This window comes from Nothobranchius furzeri, chromosome 17 (genome assembly GCF_043380555.1).
Source record: "Nothobranchius furzeri strain GRZ-AD chromosome 17, NfurGRZ-RIMD1, whole genome shotgun sequence".
NCBI lineage: Eukaryota > Metazoa > Chordata > Actinopteri > Cyprinodontiformes > Nothobranchiidae > Nothobranchius > Nothobranchius furzeri.
The window spans coordinates 50,800,045-50,818,764 of NC_091757.1; the positions used below are offsets into that span (position 1 = coordinate 50,800,045).

An 18,720-nucleotide genomic window follows, 5' to 3' on the forward strand; every position below is an offset into this window, starting at 1 on the left:
TCTTCTTCCTCTTCTTCTTTCTTCTTCTTTTTTCTTTTTTCTTTTTCTTTCTTCTTCTTCCTTCTTCTTTCTTCTTCTTTTTCTTTCTTCTTCCTCTTCTTCTTTCTTCTTCTTCTTCTTTTTCTTTCTTCTTCTTTTTCTTTCTTCTTCCTCTTCTTCTTCCTTCTTTTTTCTTTTTTCTTTTTCTTTCTTCTTCTTCCTTCTTCTTTCTTCTTCTTTTTCTTTCTTCTTCCTCTTCTTCTTTCTTCTTCTTTTTCTTTCTTCTTTCTCTTCTTCTTTCTTCTTCTTTTTCTTTCTTCTTCCTCTTCTTCTTTCTTCTTCTTTTTTCTTTTTCTTTCTTCTTCTTTTTCTTTCTTCTTCTTCCTTCTTACTTCTTCTTTTACTTTCTTCTTCCTTCTTCTTGTTCTTTTTTCTTCTTCTTCTTCCTTCTTTTTCTTCCTTCTTCTTTTTTCTTTCTTCTTCTTTTTTCTTCTATCTTCCTCTTCATCTTCTTCTTCCTCCTCTTCCTCTTCTTCTTTCTACTTTCTTCTTCTTCCTCCTCCTCTTCTTTCTACTTTCTTCTTCTTCCTTCTTCTTCTTCTTCTTCTTCTTCTTTTTTCTTCTTCTTCCTCTTCTTCTTTCTTCTTTTTTTCTATTTCTTTCTTCTTCTTTTTCTTTCTTCTTCTTTTTCTTTCTTCTTCCTCTTCTTCTTCCTTCTTTTTTCTTTTTTCTTTTTCTTTCTTCTTCTTCCTTCTTCTTTCTTCTTCTTTTTCTTTCTTCTTCCTCTTCTTCTTTCTTCTTCTTTTTCTTTCTTCTTCCTCTTCTTCTTTCTTCTTCTTTTTCTTTCTTCTTCCTCTTCTTCTTTCTTCTTCTTTTTTCTTTTTCTTTCTTCTTCTTTTTCTTTCTTCTTCTTCCTTCTTACTTCTTCTTTTACTTTCTTCTTCCTTCTTCTTGTTCTTTTTTCTTCTTCTTCTTCCTTCTTTTTCTTCCTTCTTCTTTTTTCTTTCTTCTTCTTTTTTCTTCTATCTTCCTCTTCATCTTCTTCTTCCTCCTCTTCCTCTTCTTCTTTCTACTTTCTTATTCTTCCTCCTCCTCTTCTTTCTACTTTCTTCTTCCTTCTTCTTCTTCTTCTTCTTTTTTCTTCTTCTTCTTCTTCTTCCTCTTCTTCTTTCTTCTTTTTTTCTATTTCTTTCTTCTTCTTTTTTCTTTTTTTTTCTTCTTTTTTCTTCTTCTTCCTTCGTCTTTCTTTTACTTCTTCCTCTTCATCTTCTTCTTCCTCTTCCTCTTCTTCTTTCTACTTTCTTCTTCTTCCTCCTCTTCTTTCTACTTTCTTCTTCCTCTTCTTCTTCTTCTTCTTCTTCTTCTTTCTACTTCCTTCTTCTTCTTCCTCCTCTTCCTTTCTTTCTTCTTCTTCTTCTTCTTGGTCCTGTCTCTCTATTTTACCCATTTCAAATACCAGAATTGAATGTTCCTCCTTGCACCTTTTTCAACACAATATTCTTCTCTGACACGTCACTGTTTTCTGAACTGGTCAGCATTCTGTACGCCAGCTTTTGGGATCATTTAGCCAAGCTGTAACACCACCTCCGCCTGACAAGACCAATCCAGCAAAATTAGAATCTATTTTGAAAGTGATAGTTAGAAAATTGCAAGTCATTCCTGATGTACCGCATGGCAACTAAGTGGCAGCAGCCAAGTTGACTGTCATTTTAACCGCCAGCTGATGACAACTCCAATCACCCACACATCCATCAGTGCACACAGACTTTCTCACACACACACACACACACACACACACACACACACACACACACACACATTCAGATATTCTCTGCCATCTCTATGATTTGCATTCAGATTTTGCTGTCAGTCTCAAACTGAAGTAAAAGCATTGGAATTCATAGAATATCTAAATAATAATTTATGCCTGCTGCAGTCTGTCAGGATAACTATTCAGACTGTGTGTGTGTTGGTGCACAAAAGTGTGCATGAAAATGTGTGGGTGATGAAAACACACCCACAAAGAAGAAGAAAGAAACCTTATCAGTCCACCAGTGGGTTCAAGGCATAAACATGAATGCCCCTGGAGCTTACTGGTGTTATTCCAGCCTGTCCCACACCTAGGACACACACATGCACACACACACTCCTGGAGCAAGGTCTCCTGCAGAATAGCACTGATCTATGTTTATAGTCTCTGTATGAGCTCTTCCTTATAGGACCACACATGCATGCATGTATTGTTACTCATAGACCGACCTACCCTTGAAAACAGTGAAAGGACTTGCTTTTGCCTTTGTAGTCCCATTAATTGGGCTAGTTCAAGGAGCCGCTATGCAGGAAATGCTCCTTTAGCCATGAGTGGGATGGGGCTTTAGAGATTTTGGGGGGGGGGGGGGGGGGCTGCCCAACAGTTCTTGACCCTTCCTCGACCTACTCTGCTGCCTTGCTTTTCTTCGGTTGCGATTCAGATCTCCTTTCACCAGGGCCTCTCTGTTCAATCCAGGCTAATGGATTGGATTCCACTCCCATAGCCTTTTCTCTGTGAGGTTTAGGCAGGCCGTCTCTGGTCAACACCGAGCAGGATCCCGTGTTAACGCTAAGTCTTCCACAGGTGGTCCTCTTTAGATCAGGGTAGCTCTGTCGCAGCATAATTGGATTTAGGCATTTCTTTGCATCTATCTACAGCTCGCGAGGTAATGTGATTAATGTGCAAAGCTAAAAGGAATCCTCACAGGCAAACAGGCCTTGAATCACCCTCTCTACTTTTGTTTACTTGCTTTCAAACCAGGCCATTTGTTTTAACTTGTTAGTTCCACTGACATTCATCATGTATTCAGAATCTATCTCACGCACATCTGAGCACAAACCCAACAGACGAGTGCTGTCTGAACCGCACTGTGCCATATTAGATTTATTTGACAGTCACTCATGAACCATTTCACCCAATAAACCAAACGACCTTCCCCACCATGGGGCCAGAATTTTTTCCATTCACTTGGAATGTTAATGTGATTGTGGAAATATATGTATGTTTCCCAATCTAATTTGGTCCAGTGATTTGGGTACATTGAGCACATTTGTTCCCTGGCAAGCAAACCTCTCAGGCCCAACCCTTCTCCTCGTCGATTGGCTTCATATGGGAAGCCTAATTCGGTTTATAGGGACATTTACAGAGGAAGAATCCTTCAGTGTCGGCCGATGTAGCCTGAAGTCAGCCAGTACAGCACCGGCCCAAGCTTCTGGACCTTAATGTGGCATTACAAGGGGTAGAGGTTAAATATTCCTCTAGCAATAGGAAGCCATTAGTAGGGATGGGTACCTTTGACATTTGAATCGATTCGGTACTAATTCCTGGTACCTAGGAGTCGATACCGGTACTTAATGGTACCAATTTTAGATACTTTTGAGTGTTTAATATTTTAATTCTCTTTTATAATTAAATATATATTTTTCTCAATATATAACCATATTTGATAAATATCACAATAAATAACATACAACTGTTTGTATTTTAACATCGTCCTTGTAGTTTTATAAGCTGATAATTAAACTGAAGCAAACATCTTTACTGTGAACTAAATTTACTGTGTATCTTCATTCCTTTTGCCGTCCTTTTTCATTTGATTTTTCCTACTGGGAAGTTAGAATTTCCGAGGAGAAAGCGAACGCACCATTAGATAATAACAATGGGGCAATGGAAGCTAATTTATCAAGCTAACGTTATCTTTAGCAGTTTATTTAGCTGCTGGAGCAGATTAAAACGATGATGCCTCACACTTAGATCGTTGTCTCAGGTTTCATCTTCACCCAATCACCCGTCGCATTTAGTAAAGTGAAGCCAAACTTTAGAGCGCGTTCATGTTCTTCTAGTCGGAATTTCGGAGTTCTGAGGAGAAAGCGAACGCACCATTAGCGAAACGGAAGCTAACATATCAAGCTAACGTTATCTTAAACATTTTATTTACCTACCAGAGCAGATTAAGATGAGGATGTCTCACTTAGATCGTTGTCGCTGGTTTCATCATCACCCAGTTACCCATCACATTTAGTGAAGTGGACCCAAGCTTTAGCGTGCGTTCTTTCTACCATGCTGCTCTGTTTACAACTCGCTCGCAGCGACCGACGCCGTAACACTCTTGCGCATGCACAGCTGTCTAGGCAAGTTCTCTTTATGAAGGACGGGTACCGAAACGAGGCACCATTTCAAGTGACGTGAATCGGTGCTCAGTCGGTACTATGGAATTCGGTCGGTACCTTAAAAAGTACCGAATTCGGTACACATCGCTACAGGGCTGTGCAGAGACCTTTGAAGGGGCGGGCGCTCAAATTTAAAAAGGGGCACACAGAATAATATTTTCAAACACCATGACATAACCACAGTATACCCGGCTGAATAACAAATCATATTTATTAGAAATTCAAAATGGAAGCGAATCATTATATACACCCTTACCACATAAGGACAATGTAAAGCAAAAGTAACTTGTTTTGGTAAATGGTCTGTATTTGTATAATGCCTTCTTAGGGTTCTACAACCCCCCAAGGCACATTACAACACAATCAGTCTTTCACACACACACATTAACACACTGATGGTGATGAGCTATGATGTAGCCATAGGTGCTCTGGAGCACACTGACAGAGGCGAGGCTGCCGAGCACAGGCGCCACCAGTCCCTCCGACCACCACCAGCAGGCAAAGCAGGTTAAGTGTCTTGCCCAAGGACACAACAGCATCAATCTCTGATTGAAGTCAGGATCAAACCTGCAACCTTCCGATTACCGGACAACCTGCTCCACCTCCTGATCTGTTGCTGTCCTATTTTACCTGATGATGGGGTACAGTGTAGCTGTTGCAGGGTTGCTCCTCTTGCTGCTGCTGATGATGCTGGAGGGCAAGGCTGTGTTGGTCTCAGACTGTAGGTAGTAAAACGAGCAGAGGAGAAATGTTAGTCAATTACAAAATTAATGTAAGATAAATTAAAAAATGGCAAAAATTGGTGAAAACTCTTAGAACTGTAAGACAGAAATATCTGAGACAAAACCTGTGGTAGAAAATGGAAATCTAAACATTAGTGGATAATAGAGGAGTTTATGTCCGAGATAAGAATGTGACAGAAATATAAACAGAAAGAGTTGTGTGTGTCTTCAATCTCCTCATGTGATCTATCACTCTCCACCTGCTGTCCATCTGAGGACAAGGCAAAATTAGCTATTGTATGAATGAATTATGTAGTTATTCACATTTAACAGGTCTTGCACCTAATCCTTGATCAAGTAGCTAATAAAAAACATTTTCTGGCATCAAAACATTGCAGTTGTGTATATTATTGTTTCTACACTTGTTGCTGTGAGGCAACTTACCTGTACTCTTTTTTTATCCAGCTGGTGAAGGACCCACTGCCTTTAGCTGCCTCATGTAGCTCTTTCTGTCGCTGCTTCCGCCTCCTCTCCTTACGAGGCATGTCTGTACAATGATATATCATAATTAATTTACAAATATATTTTCATGCATATAAAACTCATGCATACACATACTGGGACATTTCATTCCTTTTCCAGAAAACTAACTGTATATAATTTGGCCAAAAATTTGCTTCATGACGCTGATCCAGAATATTTGCATACTATTTTAATCATAGTGCTTTAGTAATTATAATAAAAATAAAGAATAAAACAATGTTTATGCTTTCATTCAGTTTTACTATCTACTTTGTGCAAAACAGAGAACTGTACAGATAAAATAATTTTGCTGTGAAAACAGTAGTTTTTTTTAAATGTACATCTTTAAAACATAATGTTTTTTAATACAATGCATTCAAAAAGAGAACAAATATAAAGTCCAACATTTTGAGAATATGCATAGTATTAGTGAACCCACCAGAAGGGCTGAGAAACCTTAAAATCTAAAACAAAACTATGTTCCCTAAAACGCTGGTCAGAATTTACAGACAAGGACTGAATATTTAGTAACACAAAACTTGTGACGGATGTTACCTTTAGTATTTTTCTTATTTCCTTTCACAAAAGGTAGCTAAATTTAAAATTTGTTCAAGTTTTATTAGTCTGCGAACCAGGAAGTGATTTTGTAAACAAGAAGCAGTGCTGTGTGAGACCCTAGTCACGTGACACGCAGCAGCAATAGGAATGCAACTTTGCGGTACCTAGTTAACAACATTTTATTGGCAAATTCCCAATATTTAAGATTGAAAAAATATTTTCGTACAAGTACTTATGTACAGAATGTTTTTGGTTAATCCTAAAGCTACTGAGGTTCAGAATCGGTACCCAGCCACACACACACACCTAGTGCCACAAAACAACTTAATATTGTACAAAATAATCTAATAACTTTGTATAGTAGTTTGCATCCTACTTACCGGTGTTATTCCGTTTCTCCCAATCAATATGTATGTCCTAAAAGCTCTGTACCACTCGCTCAGCCATGAAGAAAACGTGAGTAGGGCTGCAGCTATCGAATATTTTTGTAATCGAGTACTCTATCGAATCTTTTTTTCGATTAATCGAGTACTCTAATAAATTACCCTTTTGTGTTTGTAAACCTTTATATCATATATTGATGAGCCAAGATGGCGCAGAGTATGGCTGCCTCGTCGCGAGCTCCACCAAGTTCCAACATTACACGCTCCATACTGTACATTAATGCCACTGTTTTGCACATACCAACCTCTGTACATTTTATATCTCTTATCTTATTGTTTACTTTATTCATTTGTATACTTAGATTAGCCATTTTATATTTTACTTGTTTTTACATTACTGTATTTTTGCACAACTCTGTTGCTGTGAAGCTCGCACACAAGAATTTCACTCGCATGTACTGTACCAGTGTACCTGCACATGTGACGTGACAATAAAAGTGATTTGATATCAAATAGCATGTTATAATTATGAAAGACCTCTTAAAATGAGCAAGCAATTGCCAGTTATTCTTCAAGTTTTATTCAAAATTAGTTTGCATAACTTCAGCACTTCAACTTTACTTCACAGTAAACAAATGCCTGTGCAAAAAATAAGTAAACAACCTGAGCCGATTTTCCCCTCATGCGAGAATCTGCTAGCCAGCAAGCCAGACAAAAACTAGGAGGATAACGCTGCGAGCGGCTGCGGCCCAAACAGAACCAGAACCGCTCATGGCGCAAACAGCTCGCCCCTGTTTCCCTATTAACACACGTCCGTTTTAATTTCTACACTTTTTTTCTCACACTAACAAGGATTGCCAAAAGCATGTTTGCTGTGGTTTTGTCAAATTATACTGATCACACAACATTTATTTACTTTCTTTCGTTTTCCTCCGCCACTCTCATAAATACCCGTGTCCTGCTGCAGAAACCCCGAGGGACAACAGACATCAATAACACAATAAAAAATCCGACGTGTTGTGTAAAAACTGCTATTTTTTAGCACATTTTAAGTCCGACGTGTTGCTACCAAACGTACGGTGTGAGCTGAAACTGAGCGCTACAAACGAAAAAGTCACAGTGTCTGCAGAATATATAGAAATACAGGCTAAATGCACTATCTTGTAGAGGCTCCGAGTCCGCTTGCAGAAGTGACATTTACAGGTGCTGCAGCACGGAGGATGTGGTGTTGTGCTAGGCTAAATCCATTTTACTGTATTTATACTGGACTACGTTTTCACCTTACGACGTGAAAAATGGTTCCACAACTTTGACATTTTCTGTCTTTTTCGCCCTCCACCGGGGTCAACGTTGTCCGCCATGGCTTAAGAGAAAGTTAAGTTATATTCGCTACTCGCAGTCCAGTGGGCACGTGCGTCACTTATTTCGGTCCGGGTGAAACATGACCACGGGCGATTGCAAAGCCATGAATTAATTAAATATGAATTAAACGAATCCTCGAGGCAGAGAATTTGACTCGAGGATTTTTTGTACTCGAATTATTCGAGGTACTCGAGGAATCGTTTCAGCTCTAAACGTGAGTGCTTGCTGCTTGTTGTGACCGGCTGTGCGCTCTGGCCGGCGTGAGGAAGAGACGGAATGGTCACGTGACGGTATGGTCACGTGACTCACGCCAGCTATATAACATTATTAAACAGAAATTTTATTAATTATTATTTTTGTTATTCTTGAGGGGGCACAAACAGAAAATTCTTTAAAAAAATAAATAAAAAATTAAAAAAAAATAAAAAAAAAAAAAAATCATTAAACCTCAAAAAGGGCACTTTGGGCAAATGGGACAAAAGGGGCAGGGTCTCAAGCACCCTCCGCCCCCCCCTCTGCACGTGCCTGCATCGCTAGCCATTAGTTGTCACTGATTCCTTTTATGCAAACAGATGTGATGCCATCAGTCCCATTTATTGAGTCCTGTTATTTATCTTGCAAAATAAATTGTTTGAGGTGGTACCGACTTCATGTTCAAGAAAATTAACACAAAATAAAAGTAAAAACACGAAACTGGTTACAGCAGTGTTGAAGCTGAAGCATCTCACCTCTGAGGTGAGAATGAGTCCCTGCCTCAAGCAGAGGACAAGCCTTGCTGTTTTCTACACAACTGATGATAAAATGAGGTGAGTGATGGATTTGAGTTTGTCTTCAAGAGTGACGATGTTGCTGTCCTTTGTTGTTGAGAAGAAAGAGCTGAGCCAATTTACTGGTCTGTCTACGTTCCAATCCTCACCTGTGGTGATGGGATTTGGATTATTACCAAAAGAACAACATTCCCGGTGCAAGTGGCTGAAAGGAGCTTCCTCTGTATGGCCAGGAACATCCTGGACCTGCTTCGTCTCAGACCCAACCTTGGGTATGAGGTGGGAAACAGCTGTACAGGTGGAATATGGATTTGGGCGCTTTCAAACTTTAAAAAAAATGTATGTTATGTAAAAGGTTGTAACTCACGCACTGGTAAAGGTAGACTTGAGAGTCACCATATCTGTAGATCATGTCTTTTTCTTCTCCAAACAAGAAGTGCCAAATTTTCCCAGAGCACTTTCTGGCCTTGATTCGGACCGTGACTGCTTAGTAGCTAATCGAGTATTAAAAAAAAAAAGAAGCAAAAAGCATTTCATTTTTGGTCCCCTACATAGAAAGCAAGTGTGTGTGTGTGTGTGTGTGTGTGTGTGTGTGATAATTGGCCTGCGTTTGTATAGCGCTTTCTTAGGGTTTTACAAACCCCCCTAGGCGCTTCACATCATAATTATTCATCCACCCTGTCACACGCTGGTGATGATGAGCTACGATATGGCCTCAGCTGACCTAGGGCGCTTTGACAGAAGTGAGACTGCCAAACGCTGGCGCCACCTGTCTCTCCGACCATCACCAGCAGGCAAACTGGTGTCTTAGCCCAAGGACACAACAGCAGAATTCTCTAGGATGGGAGTCGGGATCAATTACTGGACAACCCGCTCTACCTCCTGAGCCACTGCTGTGTGTTTGTGTGCGCGCGTGTGTGTGTGTGTGTGTGTGTGGTTTGCTGGTATTTGTGGAATTTGCACATGTGCACACGTATGCATTTCCTTGTTTTTCTTCAGTCTGTCACACACTCTCCTTGCTACCTTGCACCACACTTTGAGCCAAGTGTGATTTCACCAGGGCGGTCAGGAGAGGTTTTTGGGGCAACCTCACAGAGGCCTTGTTCTAAAAATGGCCGCCATGGTTACTTTGAAAGCCAACTGTGGCCTCTTGAACATGCACAGAAAAGAGCTCTGAGCAGCACTTGGGGAGGGGTGCTGTATGGATGGGGCAAACGAGAAAGAGGTGGGGGACCAGGCCCTTTAATAGCTAGCACATGAGACGCTGAGGGTTTTGTGCCCACCCCAACCGGGAGTCATGGGAGGTGTGTGTGTGTGTGCATTCATGTCTGTGTGCCTAAACAGTAATATCCCTGTACTCAGCGCTTGGCTAAATTAAAAGGGCATTTTTGGCGCAGGGGGCAGTTTCTGGTGCCCAGACGATTGGACAGGGAAAGGCGAAACTCATTACCTACCCATCTGTCAGAGAGTGAGAGTGAAAGAGCTGTGGGAATGTGGACGAAAGGGGGAGCTGGGGGGTGGGGGGGTGGATGCAAAGGGCTTGGAAGGTGAAAGAGTCCGATAAAGGGAAGGGAAGCGAGACCGAATTTTCCTAGTCTTTTATCACTGGTTAGTTTTACACAGTCCATGTGTTTTGAATTTTAAAGCGCATCACCTTTAATTTTCCCTTTGAGAAAGAAAACATTTGTGTGTGTGTGTGTGTGTGTGTGTGTGTGTGTGTGTGTGCGTGCGCGCGCGCATCACAGCTTGTTTTTTCTTTGACCTCTCCCTCTCTCAGCTCCACATGTTTTTGATGTTCTGTTTCTGGACCCGGGGCCACTCTTGAAACCCAACTCACACAAACAAATAAACAAACAAACAGAGACACAAACAACACATCTTCACACTGAAGGTATCAGCAAGTATTAAAAGAAAAACTTGTTAGCTCTTTTTTTTGGGTCGTTTCACACTTTAATACGTCTGCTTTTCCTACCGCCACCAGCTGCGGCAGGTAAACCTTTTTGTCTCGTTTAGGATTGTTTCAGCATGGCTCCTTTCTTCTCTCCGCTCCTCCCGCAGCTGTAGACATGCAGGCTTTGATCACTGCAGATGCACAGAGCTGCCATACTTGATCCGCACCCCTCTACTGTGGATATTGTTAACGAACATGGACTTCCTTTGCCAGCTGGCTTTCAGGAGGGGAACGCATATCTCAATGGCAATGTTTTGCCATTGTACCATTTTTTGCAGCCAAGAATTATTTTTTTTAGTTCTGCAGAAATTGTTTTAAAACCAAGCAAGTTTTCGCCACCCCTGCTTTGATGCATTTGCAGTTTTGCAAAATGCTTTTTTCAATTGCATCTTCGCTGGTCCCAGTGTGACTTTGTAGCCTCAACGAGGAAGAATATGAGGGCAGCATGCAGCGTGTTTTATCTGCGTGCATCCTGAGGGTGTATCTACTATACGCATGAGTCGGGATCTTGTTTACTGTTTTCTCTTTTGTTCTTCAAATGAACTCACTGTATGTCTGAAGCACAAAGAAGACAAAGCTTCTTCTGCCTGACCTCTGTTGTGCTGGCTCGTCCAGCCGTCATCCCATCTCCATCTAAATCCCATGAAATATTCAGCTCCTGCCCCTCCCTCCTTACCAGCAAACCCTTTGATATGTTGCGTTAATACATGCTTTACATCAACGTGATGTGTGCGCTCAGCTCTTTGATAAACATATTAAAAATGTGTATGCCTTCACCCAGCCCACACGACTTTCAGATCTCTCTCCTGAGCACATAAATGCATTCATAAGCATCTCTCCTAGCCCCTCCCATTATTAATAAATCATGAACCACGCCGCGTCTCAGTACGTGTGCACATGTTTTCATCTTTCATATGTTCCTGAGTGTGCGTGTGTGTGTTTTAAGCCCCTGACGGTGGACCCCACCTGGCTCATTCATATTCATCCCTGCATAATGACAGGCCACGCCTCCGGATGGTGCAGGCAGGATGAGATCAAACAAAAGTTTGTATAATTCATACTGAAACTGCTTTCTGCTCACTTCCTGTTGTGGATCAGCAGTTTTGGGTAGGGATGCACCGATACTGGTATCAGTATCGGCACCAATACTGATACCAGTATCGGTAAAAGTTAATCGATACCAATGCAGTTGCTTGAAAATGGCTTCATTGTAACTTGTCATTTCTGTTCACCTAATATTTTAGTTTAGTGACGATTTCCATTCATATATTTTACTTTTTATCTACCTCACAGTCTTTTCCTGTTGAAAGCAGAGAAGAAAATAAAATTTGTATTCCAAATCATTGCTTTTTTTGTGTGTGGTAGAAGAATCTGTATTGGTAATCGGTATCGGCAAGTACTCGGGTCCAAATATCGGTATCGTATCTAGGGATGGGTACCGAATTCGGTACTTTTTAAGGTACCGACTGATCACCGATTCACTTCATTTGAAACGGTGCCTCGTTTCGGTACCCGTCCTTCACAACGAGAACTTGCCTAGACAGCTGCGCATGCGCAAGAGCGTTATGTCATCGGTCGCTGCGAGCGAGTTGTAAACAGAGCAGCATGGTAGAAAGAACGAACGCTAAAGCTTGGGTCCACTTCACTAAATGCGACGGGTGACTGGGTGAAGATGAAACCAGCGACAACGATCTACGTGTGAGGCATCATCGTTTTAATCTGCTCCAGCAGCTAAATAAACTGTTTAAGATAACGTTAGCTTGATATGTTAGCTTCCATTGCCACCGTTGTTATCAGCTAATGGTGCGTTCGCTTTCTCCTCGGAAATTCTAACTTCCCAGTAGGAAAAATCAAATGAAAAAGGACGGTAAAAGGAATGAAGATACACAGTAAATTTAGTTCACAGTAAAGATGTTTGCTTCAGTTTAATTATCAGCTTATAAAACTACAAGGACGATGTTAAAATACAAACAGTTGTATGTTATTTATCGTGATATTTATCAAATATGGTTATAAATTGAGAAAAATATATATTTAATTATAAAAGAGAATTAAAAATATTAAACATTCAAAAGTATCTAAATTTGGTACTGTTAAGTACCGGTATCGATTCCTAGGTACCGGGAATTAGTACAGGATCGATTCAAATGTCAAAGGTACCCATCCCTAAGTGTCGGTTTGGACAAAGTGGTATTGTTGCATCCCTAGTTTTGGGCTGGATTTCTGGGTCAGCAGCAGACTGCAGTTGGTTATTTAACACTTACAGAGCCCTTCAGCAGGTGATTGTGGCTAACGGAGGCTGTTTAGCATCCGGAGTGTGTTACTTTTTCACTAATGTCACTAAATGAAACACTCGATAAGTTGATTAAGAGATCCATTTGGCCTGTTATAGATGCTTAGGACAACTTCCTGTTGGAACTGCTTGATGTCATTGAGCTCTCTTTAAGTGGTGATCGCTTTGAGCATTTAAAGAGGTACTATGCAATTTTTTCATGTTTAAATCATTTTCTTGAGCCAGTATGTGCTAAAATGACCTTTTACAGGATTAATGAAATTTCACTCAGACCCCACCAGTCGCTGTGTCCAGAACATCGGACTTGCAACTTCAGAGTAGCCGGTGGAGGGAGCTGTGGAGTGGGGCTGACATGGTGGAGCTGGAATCTGCTTCCAGCACGTTTCCTGCATGTTTTAGATCATGAACACAGCTGATTTGTTTGCTTTGGTGATGAATCACTCCTGTAGAAACCAATGAAGGCTGAGGAGACATTTCAGCAGTTAGATCAAGGTGTTAAATAGCCAAACGCACAGTGAGGAGACAAGTTTTATTTTTAATTTACCACAGTGAGTTAATAAAGGTCACTAGGGGTTGCTAAAAGCCTAGTATCCTTTTAAAAAGTGATCCTTGATGCACTGAAATCTAATTCTTGATCTTTTGTGACATTTTCAGGTTTCCACCTGAGCGGCACGGTGACGGACCCCGCCACGCCATCGTCCCCGGAGCTCGTCTGCAGTGTCAGCGTCAGCTTCGACCGCTGCAAGATCACAGCGGTGACGTGCACGTGCGGGAACAAAGACATCTTCTACTGCGCCCATGTGGTGGCGCTGTCGCTTTACAGAGTGCGCAAACCCGAGCAGGTCAAGCTGCACCTGCCCATCTCGGAAACCCTGTTCCAGATGAGCAGAGACCAGCTGCAGAAGTTCGTCCAGTACCTGATATCCGTTCACCACACGGAGGTGCTTCCCACCGCACAGAAGCTGGCCGATGAGATCCTGTCCCAGAACTCTGAGATCAACCAGGTCCATGGTGAGGAGACGAGTGTGTCGGTGTGTGTGTGTGGGAGGCGGCTAGGTCGCTGGAGATCACGTTTGTGGATGGGTGTTGCGTCTTCCTGCCTCTGCATGCTAAGCTATTGATTGTGTGATGGAAGTAAAGTGTGTCAGGATTAGGGTTGTCATAGTGTGATTTAACCTCACGGCTATTGTGACCAAAATTATCACGGTTTCAGTATTATTGCGGTATTTTTTTTAAACATGTTACATTTTCACACAATTAAAGAGCAAGTCACCCCCTACAAGAAACTTACTTCACTCCCTCTTCATGTTTGAAAAATGAAACAAATGCTGTTGCCTAGCAGACCGAGAGGGCAGAGCCGCTAACAAATGCACACACACACAGGCTCACAACGGCATTGTGACATCATAATGTACCAGTTTACATCATAGCATACCTCTTAGCCAATAGCGGTGGCAGATTTAAATTCTAATGCGGTGCAGAGTTTTTACCTGACAACGGCACAACACTGCCAGTTTTAGGCAGAAAATTACAATTTTAACTAAAATGCACTAAAGTACAAAACTATTAACTACACGTGTCTGCAGCACGATTAGACACACATTTATATAGTTTATCAGAAAAAAAAGTTGATTTGGGGGTGACTTGCTCTTTAAATAAACCCTGTATGTCAGAAAATATTGTCCTCAGTTTGTGTCCAAATTTAGACTAAAATGTGTTATTTTGTAATTATGTTGTTAATTTGTTTACATTTTTTCCCCTTTAGTCTTTAAAATACCAATATTTGCCCATAACTTCTCATTTTTTGTCCGTTTGATGTTATCATTTAAAAATATTAGATCAGATGATACTCAGTACTCAAGTAGCCTTCTAATCAGATACGTTTTTACCCGTATTTGAGTAATAAACCCTATATCAGGAAAATATTGTCCTCGGTTTGTGTCCTTCCAGTGAGCTTTGCAGATGTGGGAAAATGTCATCAGGCAGTAATCGTTGTTAAATTCATAATTATTCTCGGAGAGAGAACAACTCTTATCTGCCCCTGGGAGCCCCGTAATGCATAGCGTCATTTCAACATGGGGGTGTCCGTGACACGGTTTATATGCAGGTAGCGGCGCTGCGGCTGCTTTATATAGCGACTCGTTGCCTTCTCCCTCAACCTAAATCCTCGGATCACGCATTTTAGCTAAAACGCTAACGTTAGCTTGCCTTGCGTTGACTGTAGAGTTGTGGGTGATGGTCACGCAGATGTGTCATGAGATTTGAAGCGTTGCTGCCTTTCACAGACACTTTTTCTGCACGTGCTGCAAACAGGATAGCCGTCTTGACCAGCTCAGTGGCCTAGTGGTAGGGGGTCCGCCCTGAGACTGGGAGACCAGGGTTCGATTCCTGGTCGGGTCATACCAAAGACTTTGAAAAAATGGGACCCAATGCCTCCCTGCTTGACACTCAGCAGGGGTTGGATTGGGGGTTAAACCACCAAATAGTTCCTGAGTGCGGCCGTGTCTGCAGCTCACCGCTCCCCCAGGTGATGGGTCAAATGCGGAGAACAAATTTCGCACACACACCTGTGTGTGTGTGACAACTATGGGACTTTAACTTTAACTTCTATCAACTGTCCCTGGGCATTCTTCAAATATCCAAAACATGCCCGTACTTCCGACTTTGTCTTCTTTGAGGGATAAAAAATGTCCTCCTGAGCGCTGCCGTCTCCTCCTTTGGCCATTATTTCAGCTTTAGCTTCAAGAAAGTTTGGGTTGTAAACAACAAAGTGCTCATGTGCCGCCGGCAACTTCAGCAGATGATACGGTGGCTGGTAAGGGTCACCGCGCCTACACCGCAGCCACGGTAATCCACCGAGATAATATGTTTTAAAAAACAAGACGGTTATTATTATTGTCAACTTTTTTACCAGGGTTTACCGCTACACCGGTTACCGTGACAACCCTAGTCAGGATCAATTCTGCTCACTAATGATGTCCAGAAGATTTTAGAGGGGAGATCTTGTGACTGTAATCAAAATTATAGACCAGTTTTCCTCAGAGGAAACAAGACAAACACACTAGCAGATGTGATACTACCTGGTTACTTAAAACAAGAAGCCAACAAGGTGCTGTGTTGATTTAAAGAGCAAAAACAACGAGACTTTCCGACTGTCTAAAAGGGGGGAACCTGAGGATAAAAGGTTTAGTGGAGGAATGTTGTGAAAAACAGAGACAACAGGAGATTTCTGAGAACAAATAAACCTTTCACCCTTCCGCCAATTTCTCTGGAAATGTAAACCAAAGCTGTTTTCACAGTCTTGAGCTGCAGTTGAAGGCACTGCCCTGTCACACGTGTATTAGATATCAGGAGATCATCTGGGCCACGTCCATTCTCACCTGAGTAGAGCATGAAGTCACAAAGGCACGGCGCAAATTACGAGCATGGATGGCGCTCAGAGCCAGCATAGATGGTGAGAAACTCCAGAAGCAAAGAGGAGTCCGAAAAAACCAACACCACCCGTGTGATACTCTGGATTATAAGTCGTTTTTATTTTAGTCATCGGCTGCCTTTGGTTGCAAATCTTTCAAAATAAGAAACGCTGAGAAGCGGAAATGATTGATGCTTTTATTTTAGCTTTTGTTTAAAAGTTTCAGTGCTTACACTCGACCCTTTTCAGGCACATTTTTGTATTTCAAGCTCTCTAACAGACTTATGAACCATTTAAACACAAAAGGCTCCTACACTTAAAAGGTGAAGTAGTTTGTGTCGCCACGTAAAACAAACCACTTAGCATGGATTAATTGTAATAGGATCTTTAAGCACTAGTAATCTCTTACAAAGACAAAATGTGTTCCAATTTGTTTTGTAGGATCTTAAAAAAAGCCCAACAGGGGGATTTCCAACGAGCTAATGGCTAAACCTGTTGAACAGTAGCCGATCAGCTACAGGAGGACGCTTTTCTTCGGTTCTGTTGGTCTTCTGCCCTCGTTCTGCATGTTCTCAGTTGCGCAACATATAAGAAATTGGCCAGAAATGAGTTAAAAAGCAGCAAAAGTATAAAGAAATGTAGCCTGGTTTAAAATGTTTGCAGTTCTGCAGATTTCAAATGTCACACCGGATGTTGACAACAATTTAAGGTCCAATTTTGCCTTTCAAACTAAATTTACTGATGACTTATAAATAAGCCTACACAGGAACATGTTGCTTTATTTATTTTACTGGATGTTGGATCTTATGTATTGATCAAATGACAAAGATTTTACCGAAGCGTTGTTTGTATGTGAAATGTACAAAAAGCCAGCATAGGAGTGCATGCCTCGGGTAACTATTCGTCTTTTTTGTCGTTTTTGTTCCTTTTCTGGGGTAAAACACTAGTCTTGTCTTTGTGTAAACCGGGTGATTTTGCACCCGTGTTTCTGGAGTGCTTTTGAGAACAAAAAAGATTTAAGAAAACCGAGGTGCCATGTCTTTATTTGAGTTGCGTTCGTGTGCATGCAGGGGCCCCGGACCCCACAGCTGGAGCCAGCGTGGACGACGAGAACTGCTGGCACCTGGACGAGGAGCAGGTTCAGGAGCAAGTAAAGCTCTTCCTGTCCCAGGGAGGCTACCACGGCTCGGGCAAGCAGCTCAATCTCCTCTTCAGCAAGGTCAGAACCGAGGGAACGTTGTTCCGAGCAGATACGGAACATAAAAAAACACTCGCACGGCAACCTGCAGCCCTTTCGGTCACGGCTGCAAACGCACTCCGCCTCTGTAGGCTCACCGCCCTCCCTTTGGGTCTTCTTGTCTAGTTTCACTGCATCCTTTTAATACATACTGTCTCCCACTCTTTTTGTGCACCCGCATTAAGAAACGGGGATGAAAGATAGCATGTGATGCACATACATTAGAGGGCAGGTCGGATCTTGGCTTGAGCTAATGATAGAAAAGGGGGGGGGAGTGCAAAATAAAAAAAGGAATGAAGAGGTATAGAAAGTGACTTGCTCTATATACTGCTCCACACCCATGATTCAACGATTACATGAGAGATTTTTTCCCTGCTATTGCAGCGGCTGGGCCAGGCTGGCATTAATGCATGGTGTTGCTATGTAAAGACTGCAAGCCAAGGCCATTATGATCCAGCTCGTCTGGCTTTTAGAACGTCTCTCAGCTTCGTGCTCTTTGTTTCCAGTTTTTTTTCTTCATCTCCTCACACACACACACACACACACACACACACACACACACACTAGCTTCAGGTATACGCTTACATTAGATTCTCCCAAATCACGAAAAAGTGACACGATGCAGATTTTGTCGAGTCCGATTCAAACGATCAAAACTGTGTTTGTTTATGAAGTTTGGCTGATTTCACCAAAAGAGGCACTAAAACTATTAGCTAAAGATTTTTAGGGTCTGACACGTGTATTAGCTTGTGCGGTCGGCTAAAACAAACCTAGCAAGTCTTTCATGCTCGCTTTTGCTTAACCTGAGAGTCATTCGATGGAAACTGCTCACGCTGTAAATAACATCGCTGCAACTGCAACCCAGAAAGTTCTTTTTTCAACAATCGAATCCGTTTAAACTGATGGATCTGCATGCAAGTTTGCTTCATAGTTTGATTTGTATGCATTTAGTAGCTTTAGTTGGACTTTTCTTGTTTTCCCTGAAGACCATCGGCACAAACAACATAAACAAGTGGCCAAACAGAGGGAAGAGCCAGGGACTCATGTGACCTTGATGGCCTCAGTTGTAATAACAGTGACCTCATCAGCATCTCCTATTGCCCTATCAGCATGTTAGTTTCAGACGAACCCCTAAAAGGCTTCTCCAACCCAAAGTTTCAGAACCAAGCTTGGATGAGAGGTGAAACGTCTTTTAGAGAAACAAGAAAGTCCAGCTGGGCCCTCATTTATTAAACATTTGTAGAAACTGTCCTATATCAATAAAATGTTTTATTTCTACATGTTCCATGTAAAAGTTTGGTCCTAAAAGCAGGCGTGTGATGTTGTAATCGCAC

General features: G+C 41.7%; 1 protein-coding gene across 1 annotated transcript in view; it reads left to right on the plus strand.

Annotated features, from left to right (window-relative positions):
* LOC107394082 (zinc finger SWIM domain-containing protein 6) overlaps positions 1–18,720 on the plus strand; it is a 63,383-nt gene that overhangs the window by 22,283 nt on the left and 22,380 nt on the right. The window contains exons 2-3 of the mRNA XM_054731784.2: positions 13,392–13,748; positions 17,220–17,368. Coding sequence (XP_054587759.1) covers positions 13,392–13,748; positions 17,220–17,368 — 506 coding nt within the window. The remainder of the gene's footprint in view (positions 1–13,391; positions 13,749–17,219; positions 17,369–18,720) is intronic.